Source organism: Chlorocebus sabaeus, chromosome 21 (genome assembly GCF_047675955.1).
Source record: "Chlorocebus sabaeus isolate Y175 chromosome 21, mChlSab1.0.hap1, whole genome shotgun sequence".
NCBI lineage: Eukaryota > Metazoa > Chordata > Mammalia > Primates > Cercopithecidae > Chlorocebus > Chlorocebus sabaeus.
Window position 1 is genome coordinate 30,001,266 of NC_132924.1, and position 20,579 is coordinate 30,021,844.

The following is a 20,579-nucleotide window of genomic DNA, read 5'->3' on the forward strand; positions in this document are numbered from 1 at the left end:
GGAAAGAAAGACCATGCCAAATGAAAGAGAGAAAGCAACAAGGGTAGAGAGGAAGAGTTTAACATCATTGTTATTTTCAGTGGTAGCACAGATGTAATGGAGCAAAAGGAAAGACAAAGAGGGAAAGGGTTGGACTTAAGAACTATTAGGTTGCTGCAAAGTAGATGTGGTTTTTGCCTTTGAAAGTAATGGTAAAGACCGCAATTACTTTTGCACTAACCTAACCGTTCCCTTCTTGTACTGTTCTTATTCTGTGTGTTTGGATCAAATGGGTAAATTTTAGGAGTTAATGACATAGGCAAGGTTTTAAGAAGTTACATTCCCACAAATGTCATCTGTCTGTCTATGTATGTATGTATGTATGTATGTATGTATGTATCTATCTATCTATCTATCTATCTATCTGTCTATCTATCTATCTGTCTGTCTGTCTATCTATCTATGTGTCTGTCTATCTGTCCTTCTGTTTTATTTTTCTGTGCTGGAATAATACATGATGAGAGGATTTTGTCTTAGCAGAGCTTTGCATGGATATTATTTGTGGTGAAAATTCATTTAGAATAATCCTATTATAATCATATGCTCTATTGTTTAGGGCAAGGAGAAAGCAGGCACATGTTGAAAATAACCCTTTAAAATAGCTGTCATGTACTTGTGACCTAGGACAATTAAATCCATATCTGGATAAAGCCTAACAGATAACTCTAAAATTGTTTTTTCTTAATGTTTTCTTCTTATTAAAAAAAAAAAAAAAAAAAAAGGACCTATTCATATGCCCAATAGAAGTCTTACATGACATTTAAAATTGGTTTTGGTTTTTCTACACTTATTCTTCATTTTTTTTTTCTATTTAGAGTTTTATAACTTGTCAGGTGTGTGCTGTACCACTTTGCTGTTTTTGTAGAAAGTCGACTCCATAGGGAGGCAGCTATGGTACAGAGTTCCTAGGACCTGAAAATCTGGTTTTGAATCCCAGCTCTCTCTTCAGCCAAGTCAGCTTACTTTTTTGAGTTTAGGTTATAGTTGAATCAGGCTGTAAAAACATCAAATCCAAGAAAAATGGAAGAGAAATACATTTAAAATATTTTTTAAGCCCAGTGACAAATTATAATGAGGGCTGCCTCATTGACACTCCATTTGTGATCCAGGAATAAACATTATAATGGATAAACACATTTTTAGAATCAAGTCACATTAACTTGAACTTCAATCTTCTTCTAAAACCAATTATCTTTAAATCACATGGTTTTAAGACCTATATCCAGCATCTGCACTTACCTGTGGGAGTAGCATGGTACCATAAATAAGGCCACATTGTTTTAAGTCCATCTCCCAATTTTCTAAATGAAGTTGCTGAAACATGATTGTATACTCCCATAGACTAAATACATTTCCATGAATTCATATACCATGTATTTGCACTTCAGGATTTAAAGTCCTCACAGCTTTACCTTGTGAGATATAAAAAGTCTTGGGTAAAGGGACAGGCACTTAAATATATTTTCCTGAATTATTCCAAGATGTGGCAAGAAAGTTCCCATTTCAATTCATCAGTCACTCTTTAAAAAGTGGAAGGATTTAACTACTTTTTGTGGCCTTCAAAAAGTCATGCATCCCAGTTACACACAGAGTGACCTATTAACGCTTTGTCTTCAGGGTCCTTCATATACTTTGTAATCTTGCTGATGCTTACTTAATTTCAGTTGATATTGAAAGCAAATACATAAAACCAAAACACAATGAAAGACAGGATGTGGAGTGAAAAGAGGACCAGGCCTGATTTACAAACCATGTCAAAGCTGCCTGGATAGCAGGTGTTCCTTCTCTGTGAGATTAGCTCCATAGAAAGCCATCCATAATTGGGCTTCTTTGTAGGGAATGTAAATATTTTGATATATCATACCTTACTATTGAATAAAATATATAATTTGGGTGTTTATTATTTTCTTTTAAATTTTCGTTTCATGCTGTGAAAGTCAAAACTAGAAAACAGGTGGAGGGAAACCTATTCATCACCAAACCTTATCAGTCCCATCTGCCTTATGCTTATTCAATTCTCTTCTTTTTCATTAAAAAAAAATTGTTGAGCATATACTATGTGCCAGGCATTGCACTACATGCAAGAAGTGTTATAAACAGGTATTTTCCCTGTTCTCAAAGAGTCAGCAGTCTGGGTTGGAACATTATTTTGCAGATAGCTATGACATAGGACCTTAGGGTATTTCTTAAGTGCCTTAAGAAATTCACACACGGAAGTTACTTTTAGAGGGCATATGTTTGGGAAGGCCAGGAATGATCACACAGGTCAGCAGGTCACAGACCCAGCTATAGAACACATGCTTCTTGTTCTTTTATTGCTGGTTGTATTTAATGACAATGAACACAGGCAGAGCTTAAACACACAAACTTCTTTTATTCACCCTTTCCCTTCACCCTTTGACCCAAAGCTGGAGGGGAGGATGGAGATCCACAGCCAGATGGAACACTCCACCATCTCACCCATAAGCAGTGATTAGAAATGGAGGAATATCTCCTTTTAACAGCCTTTGGATTTCATTAAGACCCTAGATAGACCTCTTTCCATCTCTGGGACCCCGCAGTCTGGCCTGTGGGTCTCTGCTAACCCAGTCTGCAGGAGGTGCATCACTCTCCTTGTTGGCTAGGTGGGGCTCACTGAGTTAAATAGTGGTCCTTATCAGTTGTCCCCAGCTATCTGTCTCTAGCTTCCTTCCAACCAATGGGTCTGTTATTAAAAAATCAAACCCAATCTTCTGTCATCCTAACAAAATTGGGCTTTACATTTGAGGGTCGGGAACATCTCTGAAGGTGGTTAGTATTATGATGACTCTCTAAAAGAAGCCTCATACCATAGGATCCCAACTTCATAATGGCAGGGTCAGAATACTAAGGTCAAAGTCCATTGCAATTCCCATGTGGACCAAACTGTGCATAGACTATCAGCATCAATGGGAAATTTCTCATCCTTGATTTCAGCTTTTGTTTCACCTCCTTCTCTCACTGGCAAGTTTATCAGTGCTTGTATTGGAGTAAAGTGATTGGTCTGAAGCCTCACTTTTGTCTGTTATTTCTCTCAAATAGCTGAAGGTGTTAATGGAGGGTAAACACAATGAACAATCAAGAACATAATAAAGTTAGAGGAACAGCAGGAAGCTTGGATCAATGGCCCTTGGAAAATTGAGAATTGACTGTAATTACAATAGATCAGAAGGAGTTCTCTTATCTCCCAATGAGTTTTCTGCTAAATTCACCTAAATCTTAGGGGAGTATCTTAGTCTTTAAAGTTGAATGGAAAACTTTCCTTGTCCTGTAAAGGCTTCTAACATCTCTGTAGATAATGGTGTTACCCTTCTTAAAGTCCAAGCCCACTGGAGCCCTGCATAGGAGGGAACACTTTCTAACTATAAGGCATGATGACTTGCAGAGCATGCAATCCCAATTGGAAGAAATAATATGGTGGTTTTGTTGTGGCTGTTGTTTTAAATTCTGCCTAAGACCTTTGAAGTTACATGGGGTAGAGCATACCAGTTGAAAAAAATGCAATATTATCTATTTTCATTAACTTAGTCCTGTTTCCATCTTTGTCATCTTCCTCCACCCCCTTGCTCTGAGTCCAGTGGAGAACTCAGGTGATTTACCCATCTGCACAATGATTTGGGCTAGGATACATCTTGCTTTAAATGTCTCTGGGAAACTTCTGAAGATGGGGCAAGAATTCTGAGAGAGGCACATTGCTTTTGATATGAAAACAGGTGGGATTAGATGAATCTGATTTCCAATCCCACTGACCCTTGAGACAGATTGACCAGATCTGGCAACAAAACCGTCATCTCCATTGCAAAAGAAGGTGGCTTACTATCCCTATTGCATGACCAAATGTTTGCTAATCTAGTTTATAGCAACTATTAAGATTTCAAATGTACTGATATTACAGTTTTGCAATGAGATTTTCCCCTTATGGATAGAACAAATCTTGTTACAAGGGACATAGCGATGACTAGTATGTAAATGTTTAATTGGTTCTCACATTTTTTTTGTCCCCTAGATTTTCTTCTCCTCAGACTTGGAGGGTGGAGGTGGGGGGGAAAGGCAGCATTGACACTTTTCTTTTTCTTTTTCTTTTTTTCAGATTCAGAAGAGTAAAAAAGACCTCATAGACAATAAAAGAGGCTGCCAATGTCTTGCATCATTCTAGCTGAGCTTCTTCATTCTCCTTCTTCTCCTTCTTCCACAAAGACCCATATCTGGAGAAGGTGTACAACTTTCACACACAAGTCCCCACCCCCGACCCTTGGCCTTCTTTCACACCATCTCCTCCCAGGGGATGACTCTTTGGGGGTTGGTTTGAGGTCTTAGAACTCTGGGGGACATTCCCCTGAGCAAACCAAACAACTTGAGATTTTTACTCAAACAGAAACAAAACATGAAGGGACATCCTCAAAATCCTTTGCTAATGACCTGGCTTTCAAGGCACCTGTCTGGCCTGATGAAAATGGACATCCTGGATATGCTGGGAGAGGCCTGAAAAAAGCCACACACACAGTAATTGCCATTTTATGACTGTCAATGCCATTACTTTAAATGTTGTCATTTTTGCACTGGCTACTGACGATACCACCATGCTGACATTCATCACAGCAAAGATGATGATTCCAGTCTCTGGTTCCTTTCCTGTCAGGAACATTTGTTTTCTCCAGTTTCCTTTCAGACCTAAAATTGTTCTTATGCTTTCTTTCCCATTTGTATAATACAGAATTCTGTTTGTTTTCTAAAAAAAAAGATTATTCCATAGGAATCTTTATTTGATGGCTAATTTATTGCATCTGTTCATTCATTAGTATAAACCTGAATGTTTAGCTGATGACCATACTGTTGAGTGGGAACCCATTGTTTTCACTGGTAGCATCCATAACTAAGTGGTTACTGAAATTTTTACCACTGACTGGCCATCTTCTTTTGGATATCTGTAGTTTCACTTCATCACTCTTCTTTTTATTCAGTAAAGTGCTAAGGGAATTAGTATCAGGGAGATATAGCAGATAATTCTTTGCATTTTAGTGAGTTTTTAAAAATGCAAGATAGAAGTGGATTAATAGCATGAATCAAAAATAAGAATAGTAGATGTAGCATGGAAAGAGAATAACATTGCAGCCCCCTTGAGATCAAATTACAGGTGGGATCTAAGGGAGTGCCAGTAAAGTGTGATTTTATGAGTCTGATGTGATTTAGATAAAAGTGATTCTTAAAATGTGGTTGTTGGTCACAAAGGAATCTCTGTGTCCTTCTCAAGAGTAAAGCACATGAATATGCTGGTGATAAAGTGGGGATTAGTACTAGAAAGAAAGAGAGCTAGGCAATAGGTTTAAGTGTATTCCCCACTACAGATTTAATTTATACATGAAAAAGCACGAGAACAGACATTTAAACATCCTTTTATTACTAAGATGAAATATTGGCATTTTTTCAGGCAGAAAGAAAGAGACTGTATGTGGTCTTCCAGGACCTTTGCCTTGCCAAAATGTTCCCCAACAGAAAGATTTGAAGAACTTTGTAGTAGAGAATACACAACAGCATGCTGATGTTTGAACAGATTTCTTCTGTCAACTTTACATTTTGCCTTGGAGAAACACTTAGATTTTTCTGTTGTGCTCCCTGTGTTCATAACAATGACCTCACCACATAACGTGGCCACAAATTCAAATGACTTCAGGGGTCTAGCAGGTCACGTAAATGAATAAAGCAAGCCATGTAATATCACAGTCATTGTGGTAAATGGCAATTCATGGAGGGCCTTTGTATCAGTAAGAGAAGAAGCAGCAATGGGGACTGAGAGAAATTGGGGAGGGTGGGTACTGTCAAAACAGGGTAGTTGGTAGTCAGCTACTGAATTTGAGCTGTGTGGGGATGGGGGTCCTAGATACCTAGGATTTGATATAAGCTCTCTCCAAATTTTTACATATTGACAACTCAAAAACTTATACTGTGCTAATCAAATGAAACCTGCCTGTGAACTGCATTCAATCCATGGGACATCGGTTTGCAAACGATGTGCTTAGAGGTGGTATGATTTTGTATTGAAATTAAATATAACAAAGAGTATTTTGACCTTGGAACCTGGACCTTTTACCTCATTTATATTCTGTATTTTTGTATGTGGAGCTTTTTGGCCAGTCAAAATAGAAAGTCTACAGCTTCCATTTTATAATCTAACAAGCAACAAGAAACAACATTTGAAAAAGAAACAGGATTATAGCCATTTTTTCTAGCACTAATAAAAATTGAAATGTTTTTCATTTGCTTTAAGTCATTAATCAGCTGAAAAAGAATGGAAAGAGAATTTCATTCCATAAAGAACTTCACCTAAAACTCTCAGTGAAGTAAAACAAAACTCCATGTAACTCACTCTTAGCTTTAAATCTTTAAAAAGTTTTTGAAGGGATATTGAGTAAAAATGCAAATTTATCTATTAAAAATACAAAATGCTATATTATATGATGCTATGAATTGATACTGGAGCTGATAAAGCATTAAAGTAATTATTCCACATCAGTGCTGACTGCAAGAGCAGTATTTCCAAAGCTCTAGCTTATTTTCTGGGGTCTTTTAATTCTCTTAAAACAGCTTTCTTCAAGTTGAGCAGCAATTTGGGACAAACATTTTTCTATTGCACAGATTATGGCATCTTACTCTGGTTTACACACACAGAGCAAGGACTTACACACCTGAATTAAGAATGACCAGTATGTGGGGACAGCAATAGGGACAGACCTAACACAGACAAAACCACGTGCTCTACACGTTCCTTGGTAAAATGGGACAAATTGAGTTAGCCCTTGAATTTGGGTCCCCATGTCATCAAATAGCGCTACATTTAAGTTGTGTTAATATGGTACATTTCCGTGGCATAATGACCCATTCTTATGGAGGACTTTGTTCCATGTTTTATTTGTGCCAATCTTTCTTAGGTTATGAGCCCTATTAGTTCATGGCAACTGGCAAGAGATCCGTTTCTAACCCATTAAATTCAAATGGACTTTCTTCCACTGTCCATTTCATTTTTGGAGCTTTTAAAAACTACTGAAAACATTTGACAGGATCCCATTGTGAATCTGATACACTTAAACAGTAAAATGATATCTAAACATCTGAAAGCCAAAGAATAACCTAGAGCACATGTTCATTCATTTGTAGAATTTAAGCCATTGTATTATATTTTCCACTTGGAACCATGCCTTTGGATACAAAAGTGTAAAGTAAAAAGCAACGTTATCATGGGATATGAAACAGTAATCCAAAAGTCGGAGACCAATTTTTGTTATCCATATTTTGGAAGTATGGATACTGTTTATTTTAATATCACTTCTCTCATGGGTCACTTTTCCTTAGATAGATAGATAGATAGATAGATAGATAGATAGATAGATAGATAGATAGATAATATAATGTATTTTCTTCTTTTTTAACCTATAAGCAGAGGCTTTGATGATGGAAATTACTTTGTAACATTCCCCACGGAGCCTAGGAAAAACAATAGGAAACAAAGCATGAAATCGTTTTCTCATAGTGAAATAGGGAAGATTCTAAGACTGGAAGTCTGTATATGTAGTGTTCTATCCCAAATAAAGAGAATTTAGGGAATTCAGGCAACATTTTGTTTTTCCTAATTGGAAACTTTGTTCTGATTCTGAGATGCCCACACACCCCACAGGAGATGCAGTGCTGGCCCACCACAGTGCTTGGAACATGGTCAGCATTCAGGAAACACATTCGAAATCATCTAACTGAATTCCACTATCCACTTGTGAATGCAAACAAAATTCAAATTTCCCTGAAAATTTATTCAGCTTCTCCTATATGCCAAGTACACTGCTAAAGGCTTATCTTCTAAGTATATGCAGGCATACCCTACTCACACAAATAGCTTATTATAAGAGATGGAAAATTGCAGGTAATTTGGGAGAAATTGTCAGCCAAATTTATGAAAAAACTAAAATAAAACTTCTCTGTGGCCTCTTAAGAAAAAACAAAACAAAACAAACAAAACAAAACAATAAAATAGGATTTATCTGAGAATGTCTTTCCAAAAGGGAAGATGACACCAATCTATATAAAACATCAGTGGATTTACTGAGAATCCAAGTGGAAACCTTTAAAACCTTAGACAGACCCACCTAGAGCAAACAGGAGATTCTCTATGTACAGCATGAGGAATCACTGCATAGTTCTGCTCCACCAATAATGTGATCTGGTACAGCACCGCACCGTGGCAAAGTTAGATGTTAAAGAACATAATGATGCAATAACGATGTTATATTGGATCTTATTCACGAACAAATGGAAAGTAATACTTACAATTTATCAACTGTGATCCATGATTAAAGGCCTCATTATCACTGAGAAAATGAACTTAATGAAAAAAATTGTAATGAGCAGTGACAATATTCCTATAAAACCTCCCTCTGGGAATCAAGAGACATATTACCTGCCAAGGCCAGATTTTAGTTTTTAAGGTTTCCTCTCTCTCACCAAAGACACTGGTGGGCACGGAGGTGACACTAGAATTAGAATGTTACCAGAGTCATTTACATTAGACAGTTTATCTGAGCATGAACATGTTCCCAGGGAGATTAGAAAAATGGGAAGCAGGCCTCTAAAGGTTCTCTTTGGACATTTGTAAAAAGACTGGCTGCTTCTCCAGGAATGTCTGAATTAAGCAAGAATTGCACCACTGAAAAAGCATCTTGTTTTTATATTGAACAAGGAACGATTGTGCAGTGGATGACCTGGACTGAAAGATGTATGATGGTCAAGTTTAAACCCTATTAATTCCTGATTGTTTTCTTCAATACCCCCACCCTGCTCATTTTTTTTGAAAATATTGCCAGACATATTTGGCATGAATTCATGTTTATTCTGGCTTCTATTCCCAAGCAGAAGTGGATTAACCCTGGCAATGGCTGGCTTCACTAACTACTTGCACCCAGCCTGGGCTGCCATCTGCTCAGCCAGGAGAAGCAGGGAGTGGGGTATGGGCCCTTTCAGTTCGCTCAGGGCACTCATTCAGTCTCCCCTGAGGAGACCTCCCCTTTGGGGGGTGAATGCTGGCTGTTGCAGGCCAGAGGCAGTGCCAACTGGAGACCTATCCTCTCAGCTTTGGTCAGCTTCAGCCGTGATTCCTGAACCTCACCCACGTATTCTTCATGAGTGCTGGCTTCTGAACCTACAGGAGCATTTCTCAGTCAGTTTATGGTGCAGGGTAATTCATTTAAAATAAAGCTCATTAAAACCCAATGGCTATAGAATGGGTTTTAAATAGATTGCCCTGGAGACACATCATTGTATAGTCTTTGCTTCCCTCTCATGATCTATCTTGGAGTAGAATTTGTGTACTACTGTCCTTGTCTTTGAGTGGGTATATGTGTTATGGTACAGAAATATAGTCACATATTATATTAATATATACAGATGGATAGGAAAAACCTACAGCCATAGGTATCGTCCAATAACTGATTCTAGAGGTAGAACTATAGAGTATACATTTCCTTTTTTCTTGCTTTGATATTTTTATACAATTTTATATGCTGTAAAATTTTCAAAAATATATTTGCTATTTTCATTTGTAGAGCTTGGTTAGGTTTTTGTCAGCTCTTGTGCCCACTGTACAACCAGATTCCCCCCATCTAATTCAAATGTCTTCCCTTTTTCAAACTCTTTCCTTTATGTTTTCCTTTTTTTTCCTCCCATTTTTCTACCCTTCACAAATTCCTTCTTTTGCTTCTGCCCAGGTAACCCATTCTGCTTGCAGTATCATTTTAGCACGTACAAACACAAAATAATGGGAAAAATAAAAACACCTTGTTCCATGTAATTCATATGGGAAAGTTTTGGGTGTAAAGGTCACTGGGGATAGATGGGAAGACAGAAACAGCTTGGGAAAAGGAAACAGGAAAAAAGGAAATCTTTATGGGAAATCGATTACCCAAAGCAAGGTGAGTCACTTAGAGGCAAATATGATGTTGTTATTGTCCTCCCTTAGTGTAGAGCACAACTTTTGCTCTCACAGGGTTTTTCTCTTTAGGATGCATAGCACCCTATGCATTAAATGCATAGTGTCCTAAAGAGACCCAATCACCCTGAGTCTGTAAGTTCTCTCCTGATGAGGGCACTGGCCATATGTGAATGGAAAACTCAACTCATCTCTTCAGCCTTAGATATTGCTGCTGTTCAGCTGGATTTGTGAGAAATATCTGGATTAATATCAAGAACATTTAGCAAGACTCAAAAGAGAGAGGCAAGCAGAACCAAAACCCAAACCTCAACCAATATCTAGCTGAATAAACAATTCTGTGGAGGAATAAGGAAGGGATTTCTGGATATGTTCTGAGAATGCTCTTCCAAAAGGGAAGATGGTAATACGGACTTGTTTTGATTTCATGGTAGTGATAGAGTGTACTTCCGTGATGCGAAATACACTTCTGGCAGATAAAATGCAGGTTGTAATTTGCATTTGTACATCACAGGGCAAAAGAATGGCCATCCATTCTAAGGAAGAGTGTTCCGTTCCCTAAGATGCTGCTTAAACAACATATCCAAATGCCATAGTATCATATCTCCAAATACAAAATTAAATCATAAGGATTCATGTAGAAAAGAGTATACTGAGCTGTTCTCCGAAAAATGTATGATGTGTTTATTGTAAATCTTTATTGCACAGATGAGCCTGACAGTCCTTCAATGTATAATTTTCTCCCAGCATCTAGTAATGCATAAGTACTTGTATGTTCTTCTGATTACCAAATAAAAACAATGAGTTAACCTCTTAATTGGAATTGGATAAATGAAAAGTCTGTATTTTTTCTTCCTTTGAATGTTTCCCATTGTTGTCTGTGTTCTGTCTCAGATAGAGGGCTGTCCAAACTCAGTCAACCATCTGTCTCTTTTGTATTCCCTGAAACGCCTCATAATACCCAGGCACCAAGTGCCTTTGCCTGCACTCTGTAAGACGTACACAGAGTATGACTATATCATGTTTCATTTCAGCTTTTTTGACTATGAGGGATGAAGCAAATGTGTTATCAGAAGCTTATCAGAGGCATAAGAAATCTCAGCATTCGTGGAATTAAGCTGGCTTCCATATGTTTAATTTTCTTCAGGGTACAATGATATTATGGTTTTACAGCCTGTGATGCTAGCTTTCTGAATTGCAAACTTTTTCTTTCTCCTACTCTTGAAAGGGGTATACTTGTCAATATTTTCCTGCTCCGGCCATGAACATAAGGAGTCTGACTAGGGAATACAGATGTTTCTTGACTTATCATGGGGTCACGTCCCAGTAAACCCCTTGTAGGTTGAAAAAATCGTAAGTCGAAAATGCATTTAATATGCCTAACCTACCAGCTATGTTTGCATCATAGCTTAGGCTATCCTGCCTTAAGCATGCTCAGAACACTTACATCATCCCAGAGTTGGACAAAATCACCTAACACAAAGCCTATTTTATAATGAAGTGTTGAATAGCTCATGTAATTTATGGAATACTGTTCTGAAAGTGAAAAACAGAATGGTTATATACGGTTTCTTCTGAGTGTGTATCATTTTTGCATCATCATGAAGTCTAAAAATTTAAGTTGGGCCATCATCATTCAGGGACTCTGTAGTCATTCATTACTCCTGTTTGTGGGGATATAACGGGTTTACATCCTGTATGGCATCCAACCTGATGCCTTCAAACCGGCCCCAGAGAGAGAGCCCTCTAGTGTTGATACTGCATATTACACAAATACCGCCCCTTCGTCAGGGCCTCCTGGTGTATCGGTTTTGCATGGTAGTATTGCTCTGATGAAGGGGAGTGTGATGTTCCTCCAAAGCAGCCATGCTTGCCATTCACCGAAACATATTTTTAATGTTTTTTCCTTAAAGTAAAAATAGAATTTACTCAATTTGGAAAGTGTAGACAGTATAATAGGAAACTTAAAATCACTTTTGATACCCCATCCAACAATTAATCATTGTAGATACTTTATTTTCTTATGATCTTTTGCTGTGCATTTTTACACAGTTAAGGCCATATAGTATAGTTAATTTTGAAGTATGGTTTGTTCACACAACATTGGATTTTAAGCATTTTCTTGTGAGTGTTTTTTTAACCTCTCCATCAATATAATTTCAATAGCAGCATAATATTTTATTCTGTGACTCTAGCGCAATTTACTTAACCACTCCTCTGCTGTTGGGCAATTAAGTTATATGCTTTTATTTTATTTTTTGCAGTTGTAAATAGCAGCAATGGAGCTGTTTGTGCATAAGGCTTTGTCACATTTCTGAATATGTCCATTGGAGAGATTTCTAGATATCTAGAAATCTGGGCCACAGGTTGTGAACATTTTTTTTTAACTCCTCATTCATATGCCCAATTCAAGTTCAAAGCATATTCAAATATTTTGAAAGCCACATTTAAATAGCTTGTGGTGTTGTATCTCTGAATAGCTCTTGTTTTTAATCATTGTTCTTTTTGATGAACAGGCATATTCAAATTACACAAAACCAAACCTAGTATTGACAGTGGTTGTATTGTGGAGGAAAAAAAATAAATACTCTGAGTATGCAGCTCTAATTTATATACTCTTGGTTGATAACTCTTAGGGTGGTGTGTGTGTGGTGTGGTGGGGGGGAGGTGTTGAAGACCTCCAGACTCTTTCAGTGATCCCATAGCCTGAAGCAAAACTTGGACTTTTATTGATTGTCTCTCTTCAAAGCTGTAAAGGACAAAAGTGATGATTTGTTCTGAGGCTTCAGGCAATGGCTTGTTGCCCTCCGCCCCAGCCCAAATGGAACACAAAGAAGATGTTGGCAGATATGCTCAGCAATAATGATCAGAGGTCTGTGGGTATCAGAAAGGCAGTCATTTACAATATGCGAAAACAGAGGTTGAAAGTGGCCAATAAGTTGACAGAAACATTCATACCTCAGCTTTTCAGCATCCTCCTCTGCCCTGTGGGATCTGGTTGTACTATAATAACATTGCTATTGCCAGACCATTAATAATGATGATGTTTGGTCTCAAGGGCTCTTAAATCACCCTTTCCCCAGCAGGCATAGGCTTGGCCAGGCTAACCCCATTTTGCAGAAGGGAAATTATTTGTTTGAGGTTAAGCTGCAAATCACTGTGCTTCAGCACTAACTTTGTGAAGTCCCGAGTCTTAGGTGTGCAGTCACCCTGAGGTGGGCAGCCTTAGTTGTCACTTCTATCACTGTCCTCTTCTCCAGACTCTTGATGAATTGGATTCATTGCCCTTTAGTTGAACCAAACAAGGACATTAATTTGAAATATCTGAAAGCTATTCGTTTGTCAAAGGATACCTCAAGTCACACAAGCTGCAGTGGTGACATTTCTGCCCCGAGCTGACGGATTGGGTTGTTTACTCCTTAAATAGCCACATGTTGTGAGTCAAGGGCAATGTAATTCCTGACCTTGAAGTGTTTATTTCCCAAAGATGACAGATTACCTACTTAGACACACACACACACACGCACACATGTACACACACACACGCGCGCACATGCACATTCACACACACCTTTCTAAAACAAATAAACATTATACTGTATGACACTGTTTGCTAAGCACTGTCATGTGTGTACTCTTACTTGGTACTCACAATTATTGTCCTGACATTGATGTTTTCTCAATTTTATAGATGAGGAAAATGAAATTTAGCAATAGCAGCATTGACATAGTTGTTTGTTCATTTGTTTTTATTTTACCTCATTTATAAAATATTTGAGAATTCTAAACTCATATGAATTTAATACATTGCTTTTTTAATGATTAAGAAAGAGGAATAAAACCAGAGTCATAAAGTAGAGCTAGCATAGATAGAGCAAACCGGGGCAAATGTTAATATGCAGATGTGCAGTCTAAATCGACCTCCCCTGATTCCTAGCATTATGTCATAAACTGGGTCTAAGCTTTCTGGAATCATAAGTTTAAATGGAAAGAAGCCATTTACAAGATTCACATCCATGAGGCTGAGCACACCAGTTGTTTCAGAAGAAAGAAGGCTTCCCTCCCGACAACTGAAAGAAACATCTTCTCTGGGTATTCATGAAGGCGGTGCATCTCATGGCTACAGATCAGGCTCACCTGGGAACGTAAAAAAGTTCTCATGCCCAGGTCCCACCCAGACCAACTAAACAGCATCTTGGGGTGAAGGGTCAGGTGTCAGCATATTGTTTAAGAACTCCTCAGATGATTCTAACATGTAGCCAGGACTGAAAACCACTGACAGAGTAGATTTCTACAACGATCCAAGAACCAGTTCCATGTGATGGGTGGTCTGAAGCCTTCTGTGTGCATCATACAGTACAGTTTAGAAGCTGGATCGGGACTGGCTGTTCCCACCTGGTTTCTGATGTTCTTCCTGGACGTGGGAGGGAGCAAGGGAAGGGTGAAGGGCAAAGGACTTTAGAAAATGAAACTTAGATATATTGGATATTACTCCCATGAGTGGAGTAAAGTGATAGGTAATTTGGTAGCTTCCGCATGGAAAGTGATTTCAAGAACACAACCTCAGTGAACTGGAAGCCAGTGGGAGGCTGACTCAGAACCTAACCACCCCCAATGGCCTGTGGCAAAATCAAAACCAGTTTTATTTTATGCATCCCCGCCTGCTACCTGTTTATGACTCATGATTATGAGAGGTGGGATGGCTTCATCCCTTTCCTGATATATTGGGCATCTCACCAAGCAAACAGAGAAAATAACAGCATTTCCAGAAGGGCTTGCAGTTCTGCTTTTTCACTGACTCAGGGTTCCCAGAACTCCCCTACTCAGTGTTTGCAAAGAAGATACTAAGGGATGAAAAACTACCTCTACGAAAAGCTGTCAACCTGCAGGCTTTTGGAAGATTATAATCAGTTATTTTGTTTTTCCTTTAATTCCACCAAGCATTTCTATGAAATAACCTGGCAATAGTAGATGTTTCTACAGGTAGCAACATTGAAAGTTTGTGGTCAGTGAGCGCTTTGTAGTTTTTCAGGTACTCATGTAGGCAACATTAAATTTGTTCTCTCAACTTCACAAGAGTATCCACAGAAAGCAGAATGCCACACTTTTCGTTAGTTAGACAAAAAGAAGGAAATTTCTACCACACAAGTTGTTCCAAGCCTGCTTGGCGATGGGAATCACCTGAGCCACTTGTGAAATACTCAGGTCCCTAAGCCTCACCTCCAGAAATGCTGACTCCGAGAGCTTAGTGAGGCCTGGGAATCTGGCTTTGTTTTTTCTTTTTGTTAAAATAATTGTCCCAGGTTTTTCTTTTTTTCTTTTTTTTTCTTTATTTTTTATTATTATTATACTTTAAGTCCTAGGGTACATGTGCATAACGTGCAGGTTTGTTACATATGTATACTTGTGCCATGTTGCTGTGCTGCACCCATCAACTTGGCAGCACCCATCAACTCGTCATTTACATCAGGTATAACTTCCAATGCAATCCCTCCCCCCACCCCATGATAGGCCCCGGTGTGTGATGTTCCCCTTCTTCCTCTTAGATGACTTTGGGAGACTGTGCTTGAAGGAAACCCAGATAATGGGTTGGTTAAGAAGCAGCAAGTGTCAGGGGAAACATTTCCTTAAGTTTGAACTTTGAATGATCTTGACATAAGTTTTTCCCTCCTCCCCCAACACTCATTAACATTGGGCAAGTTACTTAAAATATTTGGAGACAAAAATAGTCTCAAAATCCTGTAAAATGGGATAATTTTGTTGTCAGAATGTTAGCATCAGAAACAACAACAAATCTATATTTCACGGTGCCTACCTAATATGGCGCCAGGGCCACAGTAACTGCTTAATGTGTGGGAGTGACTATTAGCAATGACCAAGCAGCCAAATTGGGAACCACATCTGTAAATAAAAACTTGAAGCCCCATCTCCAACCTAAAATAGCGATTCTCAATGTGGGGGATTTGCCTCTAGAGGATATTTGTCACCATCTGGAGGACGTTTATGATCGTCACGACTAGGGAGGAGCTACTGACATCTCATGGGTAGAGGCCAGGGACACTGCTAAACATCTTCCAGTGCACAGGACAGCCCCCACACAAAGAACTGTACAGCTCAAATGTCACAGTGTCACTGCTGAGAAAACCTATCCCAAAGGTCCAGTGAGACAAGTAAAAAATCTTGTGGGACACAGAGGCATTTCGGGCAGAGAAGGAACGGCTCTGGATCACAAGGTGAAAGACACAGATGTGCCCTCTGGTAGTGCCTCCTAACAGGGCCTATTTGTTGCACACGCAGGGTCCACCATTGTTTGTGTAGGATACAATGCGACCAGCATCCGCTGGGGTTGTGCCTGTGGCAGCACTGGCTTTGACACAGAGTATCACTTTGTGTGAATCTTCCACCCCAGAGTCTCCAAGACACTTCATTAGACCAGGGAAGTGCCAGATTACAAGATCATCATTGGACTCACCTGGTGAAATTGATAAAATTCAAATTTCTGGCTCCATTCCCTGAAGATTCTGCTTCAGGGTCCAATCAAGGACCTTGGAAGTCATATTTATAAAAATCACCTCAGGAGTAACTCAGTTACTCAACTGAGGTTCAAGAACTGAAGCACAGCTACAGCCAGGGTCGGGCCCTCTATGTTTTCCACCAACTCTGACCTTCAGGGCATCTGTGAGACCTGGAAAACGGAGAAATAAAGTCCCGCCAGATACAGTGCCCTTCACCTCATACAAATTCACAGTTTTTGTAGGTCTGAGCTGTTTGGATTAATTTTATGTTTTCCATTTTTACTACTACTGCTGCCAGAAAAGAAAGAAATAATAATAATGATTAACAGTAACATGTGTTATTGTCTGAGGGCGTTTGTCACAGAATGTCAGGATTGGCACCCTGTTGTTTAAGATTAAAATGGGGTTGGGTGCGGTGGCTCATGTCTGGAATCCCAGCACTTTAAGAGGCAGAAGTGTGTGGATCACAAGGTCAGGAGTTTGAGACCAGCCTGGCCAACATGGTGAAACCCCGTCTCTACTAAAATTACAAAAATTAGCCAGGCATGGTGGTGCACGCCTGTAGTCCCAGCTACTCAGGAGGCTGAGGCAGGGGAATTGCTTGAACCTGGGAGGTGGAGCTTGCAGTGAGCCAAGATCACATCACTGCACTCCAGCCTGGGCAACAGAACAAAACTCCGTCTCAAAAAAATAAATAAAATAAAATAAAATAAAATAAAATAAAATAAAATAAAATAAAATATAAAATAAAATAAAATAAAATAAAATAAAATAAAATAAAATAAAATGGAATGATCTCAAACATCATCCAAAGTGCGTGTCTCCACTCTTCCCCAGGGATTCTGGGGTAGGGAAAGCTTACCGCTCTCCCACTCACCTCCAACCCCAAGTCTCTGTTTCCTCTGACACTGCCCAGTCTTCAGATTCTCTAGTTATCTTTACCGGTGACTGTATTGACACACAGCGTCTTCTCCATCAGCACAGCTTCCACTTACACCAGGCCTCTGCATATAAAGTAGACGTAACTAAAAGTTTGGGAAGTTTGTGGGGACTCCTAACGGAAGTAACCTAACACTGACTCATGGATATCCTCTGCTGAGGAATTCTCTCTGCATTTCTGCCAGCTCAGACTGCAGGCATCTGCCATGTTGCTAGAATCTGGCTTCCAGGCCTCTTTCTTCCCACTCTGGATGACAAAATAAATGAATGAATGAATGAATAAATATTCACATTTATATGTAAGATATGTGTGCATATATGTGTCTTGGTGTTTATATTTATATGTAAATATATGCGTGTGTATATATGTACACACTCACACATATATATATATATAAAAGTAAAAATTTTGGCAGAACCACTCAGTTCTCCCTTTGTCCCTCTGTTCTGCTCTCTCCTTACTGATCCCATCCTGGGGTTTGACTTTTCATTGCCTCGTGACCCATTAAAGGGTTTATTAGAACAAAGATAATCCCCTTCCTCATAGAAATTCTGTTGCCAGTTGCCAGAAAACTCAGAAACCCCACTAACCTAGCATTTGTGGAGTCTCTCATTGTTCCTGAGCAGTGGACACACTTTGTTTCCTTTAATCCTCACTGGAACACTTCGACGCAATTGTTGTTATTCTCCTCATTTTGTAGATGAAGACCTGAGCTTCAGAGAGATCCAGTTCATTGCTTGAGCTCCAATAGCGAGTAAAGCCTGTAAGGACAAAGCAGGGACAAAATCCCTGATTCCCTCATTCTAAATCGGAACTTCCCCTTCTTCAGATAGTCCTCCATCCTGGATGCACATTAGAATGAGGGGCTTTAAAAACATCAGTGCTGGGCCTCCACCCTTGTACTGTCGGGATGATGCCCAGGTAACTGCATATTTAGAAAGCTTCCCCTGTGATCCTAAAATGTAGCATTGCTCAGCGGCACATTGGTTCCAGCATATCAACCTTCCAGCCAGAGGAATTGAGTACTGTCACACACACACAAAGGCAAAGGCGATGCTCCCAGCTTTTCTGGACCACAGAATATGCACCACCCTGCAACCTCACCTAACCTGCTTCTAAACGTTGTTTTCAGACCCCAATTTGATAACATTTCAGATGACCATTTACTTGTCCAACAGGTCTTTCGACGATCCTACTTTTCCTTATCCTCTTTTTCCTCTTCACAGGCATAAAACGGCGTTCTCACAGCTCACCAGCCCCAAGCACCAGCTCCACGAGTCTCCTTACATTGCCAGGTGGGTAAACAGCATTGCACCATTATCTTAGTGACCACAGACAACGGAAAGGACTAGTTTCTCGGGAATTGAGTTGATAAACTGAGAACCTGGCCCCATAGTTATCCAGTCTACTCACATTATCAGAGAGCTTTGTCTCTGTCACCCAAATTTGTGAGGTCCCTCCAGGAATGGGCATAAATATTTCTATAGTTGGTTCACAATCTCCCCCACTCACCTATGGAAAAAATAGAATTTTGGTCCTCTTTGATGTTCATCTGGACATGTTACGGAAGGATCTGCCTTTTAGAGGCAGATAGTGCAAAGGAAGTAGTGTGAGCCTGTGGTGAGATTGAGACCCAGGTTTAAATCTCGGTTTTGCTGTGTTCAAATTGTGTGCCCCCTCACACGTGCTTCTTCAGCTTCTTGGAACTTCTGTTTTCTCATCTGTCTGGGAAAAGATAAGAATTAGAAATAATGCTTGTAAATTTAGCCTAGTATTGACAGAGTGCTCACAATAATCTCTACCATTGAGAAATATGGAAGGCATGTATGACCTCTGTTTGACCCAATCTAACATGTACTGGCAAATCATAAGTATTCATGAGGATCGAGTATGAGTATTGTTTAATGTAAGGGGCACCTATTGATCATTCTATCTCCATGCATGTGCTTACATTCTCAACTACAATTTAATTTTTATTTAATTTTAACAAGCAGAATTTGGAAAAGCACATCTGTTTGGGGTAAGGAAAGGTTACAAAAGATAAATACCATCAATGAAGAAAATTTTAAAAATAATAAATTTAAGAAGGAAAAATGTCTCCAATAATGCTACCACTCAGAGTTAACCAAGATTATCTCTCCTTCCAGTCTTTATTAAATACTTTTTCTCTAGATTTGAATTAGAGTAATACTTTATGTAGAGTTTTGTTTCCTTCCTTTTAAAGCTTACCACTACATTATGAGATTTTCCTCATGTTATTAAGTACTTTAACAAGTATTTCAGTAATTGACTAACATTTCTATGACTATGCCACAGTTTATTTATACATCTATTGATAATTTAGCATTTATGTAACATGCATTTTATAAGTGACCTTACATTCTTGTACATAAATCTTCTGAGTCTGTAAGTATGGATTTACCATAGGTTCCTCTAGGTAAGGTTACTGGCTCAAAGAATCCATACATATTTAGGCTCCTGACACATTATTACCAAAGTGATTTTCAGAAAGATGGTATTAATGTATGGTTTTAGCATGAGTTTGTCCATTTCACGATCCCCTTGCTAATGCTAAACATTATTTTCAATACCTTACTGATTTGATAAGAAAAAATGATATCTACATTTGGTTGGAATTTATCTTTCTATTTTAAAAAACTTTTTTTTTTAGTGTCAATTCACCTCTACATTTCTTATTTGGGGAATTGCCACATTTCATCCATTCTGAGAGGCACATTGCCTTGCATCTTAACCCATTTTAGATTGGGATGTTTTGCAGTCAATGGTGTGTGATAATTCAATTACCAGCATTTTTTTTTCTTGGTTGTACATGAAAAAATAGTTCATTTTACAGTTAGTGGCATTTTAAATGAAATATGACTTATGTCTGCCTGCTTTTTTAACTTCAATTTCTGTAGCTCCCTCACCCAAGTCAAACAAGTGGACTCTGCATCCGCTGAATAACCTTGAACTTTTCTTACCTCTGTGACTGCCTCGGATTCTCCTTATTCTCATCTTCCCTTTATTAATTTCTCTTTGCAGTCCTGTCAAAATCATCTAGGTGGAATTAACAGTGCACTACAATGGTTTGCATATAAAT

General features: G+C 38.8%; 1 protein-coding gene across 9 annotated transcripts in view; it reads left to right on the plus strand.

Moving 5' to 3' along the window:
- PDE1C (phosphodiesterase 1C) overlaps positions 1-20,579 on the plus strand; it is a 634,171-nt gene that overhangs the window by 512,187 nt on the left and 101,405 nt on the right. For 8 of the 9 annotated variants that reach the window (XM_073008991.1, XM_007981671.3, XM_007981673.3 and 5 more), the window contains one exon: positions 18,706-18,774. In XM_073008991.1, the coding sequence (XP_072865092.1) occupies positions 18,706-18,774 (69 nt within the window). Of the gene's footprint in view, positions 1-4,147; positions 5,271-18,705; positions 18,775-20,579 lie in introns of those variants that run through there. The other variant, XM_007981674.3, reaches the window with a different exon arrangement.